Source organism: Carassius gibelio, chromosome B11 (genome assembly GCF_023724105.1).
Source record: "Carassius gibelio isolate Cgi1373 ecotype wild population from Czech Republic chromosome B11, carGib1.2-hapl.c, whole genome shotgun sequence".
Taxonomy (NCBI): Eukaryota; Metazoa; Chordata; class Actinopteri; order Cypriniformes; family Cyprinidae; genus Carassius; species Carassius gibelio.
In genome coordinates, this window is record NC_068406.1 from 23,397,450 (window position 1) to 23,402,768 (window position 5,319).

Sequence of the window (5,319 nt, forward strand, 5' to 3'; positions counted from 1 at the left end):
TATAGTCCATGCTCGCGTTGTCTCCACCTCTTTGACCATCGCCTTTTCTTGTTTTTCTTATGTTTTTTTTTTCGTTAAAAAACAAAGCACAAACTATGGCCACTGCATCCTCTTCGTCCACCATGATTGTTTACTCTGAAGTCACGTTTGATCTCGAGGGATTTTGCGAGATTTCCCGTCTGACCTGGGAATGCTCGGGAGTCAAATCGGTTCGTGTGTGATGTGTTGATATTGCCGTGTGGCTGCACACCACACACGGAACGACCAAAACTGTTAAACCCGTGATTTTTTATCGTTGTGTGTGGGGTCTCTCATATTTGGAAAATCGGCCGACAATTTTTAAATCGTCCCGTGTGAACCAGGCCTTACTTATGTAATCAGCCCAACTGATTACTTAATTATCGTAATTATCATCTAATTGCGTTAATTCTGTCAAAAACACTCAAGGTTTACTTAAAAAAACAGTAATGTTTAAAGTGAAAGTGAACAGTTGAGAAAGAAATGAATGTTTGCAGCTCTTAAAGGGAAAGGAGCCTACTAAACTGCAGACTGTCATTAAAGAGATCACCCAAAAATTTTATTTAAATACAATTATGTCATTATTTACTAGGGGTGTAACAAGACAAGACACTTATCCCATGAGACAAGACGAGGATGAGACTGGGTTCATGAGAACGAGACAAGATTTTTAAACTTTTTAAAGAAATCCTCAATGATGAAATATATAGGGATAATTGGTCTTTTATTTAACTGAAAAACACAAAATGCAATAAAATGATGCAGAATATATAAAAATAATAATAAACAACACAAATAATATCCCTTTAAAGTAGCAGTCAGTAAATGTTATTATTTAGTAAACTGATTTCTACTTTAATAAAAAAAAAAAAATATATATATTTATATTTATGTAATAGTATATACATTTTACATCAATTTATTAAAAGTTTAACTAAAATACAGGTTAAGGGTCCTATGAAATGTTTTATTTTTTCTCACCATATTATTATTATTTTTTATTGTTACCAATTTCTGTGTTTTAGCAAGTCTAATCATTTGAAGTCATAACACAATTTCATTTATTCATTCAATTTTTTTCTTTCAAGTAGCCTTTGAATTTTTTCATTAACAGAGATAGGCAGAATATGCAGGATGCATAACGACTTTTGCGGCTTCATATTTACAGATACTAGTCCATGTCGTAATTTGATTTAAGTGTAATGACCTACTTTTGGTTAATTATTAAAAAATATGAGAAATTCCGTGACATTCCTCATTTAACTGTGAATTCTGTTTTCATGACTGGATAAAGACTTCACTGCGTAATTTTCCAACTTATCATGTTGCCACTTGTCTGATGTGAATTGTGAACATAATATCTTACATACCTTACATACCACTGGTGAAAGGGCCAGTATAATGCAAATATATCTGAAAGGTCTTGAGATGCAGCCTTCAGGTCTGTAGACTGTAAGGCCTAGAGGTCAGCCAGAGCCAGCCTGAGGAAGGGTATCTGCCAGGCCAAACTCACACACAAACAGAGGATTGAAGAACACTTCAGTTCTTCGGACCCCTGGCGTATGTGGTAAGGCATACACACTTTCACAGACTACAAACCACCCAGCACTATGCCTCCCTCCAGCTCTGCCTCCTCCTGTGACAAGCTCAATCACTTTTATGCCTGTTTTGATCAAAATAATAAGGAGATCTTCTTCAAAGCTGAGCATCAACCCAATGAACTGCCTCTCACAATCTCCACCTCAGATGTTTACTCCACACTGTGTAAGGTGAATTCACTTCACTCTGCCCTCACCCACCTGGACAGTCAAAATACTCATGTGAGAATGCTATTCATTGATTTCAGTTCTGCTTTTAAAATGGGGAAGTCATGGATGGGGAAGTCGTGGCCTAGTGGTTAGAGAGTTTGACCCCTAACCCTAGGGTTGTGGGTTTGCGTCTCGGGCCAGCAATACCATGACTTAGGTGCCCTTGAGCAAGGCACCGAACCCCAAACTGCTCCCCAGCGCTGCAGCATAAAAGGCTGCCCACTGCTCCGGGTGTGTGTGTGTGTGTGTGTTCACTGCTGTGTGTGTGTTCACTGCTGTGTGCACTTTGGATGGGTTAAATGCAGAGCACGAATTCTGAGTATGGGCAGAGACAGTTTATAAGAGACATGTCACTTCCTCAATCTTCAATACATCTATATAAGGAAAACCTGTAACGGCAAAGATGGCTGTTGTGTGCACATGTCCCGCCCCTTCCCGCTGGAAAGCCAATCATCTGCTTTTACAGGCAAGCCGGGAAACATTTAAGCCTATTCTCTGGTTCCACTGCAAATGCGCACAGTTGAGGAACCCATGCGCATGCTTAGTAAAGGTATAACCTGTGGGGGAAAAGGCGTTTTTAACCTTATTTTGGGGCAAAGTCATCAAATTTTTTCAGTGATTTTTATCATATTTCACTGCTGTTTCTATACATGCTGTTTTTATGTCCCGGTGACCAGTGAAAGTGTAGTTCTGTCTCTCTGCCCATTCATTTAGATAAGAGCTGGTCTTGTTGTTCTGAAATAGCTGCCCGGAGGCATTGCCAAGATGGCGGCCGAGTGGCACGACTTGCCTGAAAGGATCTAGTCATCTAATATTACTGTTATGGTTTCATTAATTACCAATGGTATATAGATTTTAACTTTGTCTAGTGCCCTTATTTATGTTTGAACACGATTTAGTGAAAATGTAGCTATTATACAGAATGAAATAGCATGGAATTTTCTTGGCTCTTGTTGGCATTTCCTTTCATTCTGTATCTTATTGTTCTACAGATCTGTGTTTACTAGTGTTAATGGATGCTAAACATTCTTGCAAACTGTCTAAACTGAATCAAACATGCAGACACTTATATGAGGAGTTTTATACAGCAAATTAGTCATTCAGAGAAATTTTATTTTTGAACATGAAAAAATTACAAATTACCTTGGTATGTATAATGTATAATAATTCTGTGTATTTATAACTCGATAACAATACTAATTCTGCATTAAAACTGATTAAAGATTATTAATAATAATAATAATAATTAGGGCCGGGACTTTAACACGTTAATTGAGATTAATTGATTACACAAAAAATAACGCGTTAACTAAGATTAATTAATTACAGAAAACAAAATTCCCGCATTTTTAATAACTTATTTTTGCACCACGGAACGTTTCTCACTGGATGAGTTTCGGCGGACCGATTATACTGGAGCACCAACTAGCGTTCGCATAATACTGCAGCACATCGAGCCTCAAGTATCACCTCAACGCAAAACATATAGCAGCTAGCGTGGATTTTACACTTTATGTTGAACTATGTATTATTTTGTTGGTGCAACAGTTTATGTTGAACTCTTTATTGTTTTGGCCAAGGTTATTGAGAGTTGGACTTAGTATGTTATGGCCTCTGAAGCAACAGAGAGATGTTTTCTAATAGTCAGTGTTTCCAATGTTCTGAATGTAATTGACATTATTGTGTTTTACTTAAAAAACACTTTACAGAAGGTTCCAGCACCTATAAGCTTCCTGAATTTCTGAAATGTAATATTTCTAAATTGTTTCTAAATATGCTATTGCTACACTTCATGGCAAAAATTGCACTGGTCTGCTAGACTTGGTTGAACAAAAATAAACAATATTTTGTTGCTTAAACTTATGTATTCAGTCATTATTCAATGGTATACTATAAATCCATGTGAAAAAAATTACTTCTCACTGTTCTCAGGTCAAATATTTATATGCGATTAAAGTGCGATTAATTTCGATTAATTAATTACAAAGCCTCTAATTAATTAGATTAATTTTTTTAATCGAGTCCCGGCCCTAATAATAATAGGTCTCTGTGATTACATGACTGAACATGATGCTTCTGAGCCCAGAACAGATATACTGGTTTTTGGACCAATTGTGATTCCAGTTCCTAGGAATTTGGCCTCTACCCCATCCACACCAATAGATGCACCCGTGTCAAAGCCTAGTCCCACTTTCACACCAACTGGACCGGCTTTAGCTGATGCACTGGCGATTTCAGCCCGAGCCATTGCTCCGACTCCACCCAAACTGGCTTCTGCACCAGCTGAGGCGTTTGGGCCTTTGGCTTCTGCCTCGAATACACTGTATTCAGCACGAGCTCGTCCAACTCCTGCTTCTGCATGGTATCCAGCCTTGGGAATCCTCTTTCCTGGTTCGTTTTCAAAACCTGATGCATAAAAGCCTTGTTTAGCATAACCGCCGTCTGCATTGGTTCTTGCTTTCCGGTCAATTGTGTCAATCAGGCTTAAGATTTCGCTTGAAGCACTAGCTGACGTATCTTGTGCTTTTGAAATTTTTATGGGAGCCTCGTCGATTTCCTTTATGTCAGCGTTCTCTTCATCTGCAAATGAAACGGATGAGCTTCAAAGCAGTGCAAATAGACATGGATGTTTAGGGAAACAATAAGCTTTATACATGTATGCCATTTTGCACTAAACATAAGAACATTGTAAATGTGATGAGTTTTAGTGAACCTTGCAAGCTAATATTTCTGTATTTGGTGTGGTTCAGTCTGAGATTTGGTTTGCCATCATAGTGTGATAGTGATAATATATTTAAATTGTTAAATAAAAAATATATTATTTATTAAAACAAATATTTCAGATTTTTTTTCAAAATGTGACAGCAACCACCTGTTTCTTTAACCTTCAGCATTTGGGAATATTAAGAAAAGCATATAGACTACTGTATAACAAACTACATTGAGAAAATTACGAAGAACATAAATAGACAAAATAAATACATTTATTAACAAATAACAATAAAATGTAGAGTTTGTGCAAAGTCTGTGAATATAGACCAACTATTACAATACACTTACCAGTTTCGTCATCTCCATGGTGGAAATGTTTGGTAGAGGGGATAGCACAGTCTTCATCTGAAAATAAAACAAATGAGCTTTAATGCAGTGCAAATAGACACAGATGTGTAGAAAAACAACAAGCTTTATATTAAAATGCACTTACCATTTCCACCATGTCCTTGATGGCTCATCTGTAGTTCTTTAGACATCTTGAATCAAGTTTCTGTGTCGTTGTGTCTCGGTCAGTGATTCTGCTCCATATATATACTGTATAGAGCTGCAACTGAAAGTAAAAGCCAAAAACAAGAAGTCCTGCTGTAGGTGCAAGTCCTTGATCACTTTCCATCCCATATGGAGCCCATTGTCACTTAAAAGAAATATCCAAACAGAAGTGGTGTATGATGAACACATAAACTATGACTTTTATTATTTTTTTCCTGTTATTTATTAC

The 5,319-nt window shown here is 37.0% G+C and overlaps 1 protein-coding gene across 1 annotated transcript; it reads right to left on the reverse strand.

Moving 5' to 3' along the window:
- Nucleotides 1–2,936: 2,936 nt before the first annotated feature.
- LOC127968336 (uncharacterized) lies at nt 2,937–5,094 on the reverse strand. Its single transcript, XM_052569480.1, has 3 exons — nt 5,032–5,094; nt 4,887–4,943; nt 2,937–4,406 (listed from the first exon to the last, which is right to left on the reverse strand). Exons 1-3 carry the CDS (start codon nt 5,075–5,077, stop codon nt 3,880–3,882), a joined length of 630 nt encoding a protein of 209 aa, XP_052425440.1. The 5' UTR covers nt 5,078–5,094; the 3' UTR covers nt 2,937–3,879.
- Between the last annotated feature and the right edge of the window lie 225 nt (nt 5,095–5,319).

Excerpts from the sequence above, each read along its gene's own strand:
- LOC127968336 (XM_052569480.1), bottom strand. The coding sequence starts at position 5,077 with ATGTCTAAAGAACTACAGATGAGCCATCAAGGACATGGTGGAAATG. Across the intron at positions 4,944-5,031 it reads TCAAGGACATGGTGGAAATG|ATGAAGACTGTGCTATCCCC; the intron begins GTAAGTGCATTT and ends TTTTATTTTCAG. Across the intron at positions 4,407-4,886 it reads CCATGGAGATGACGAAACTG|ATGAAGAGAACGCTGACATA; the intron begins GTAAGTGTATTG and ends TTTCATTTGCAG.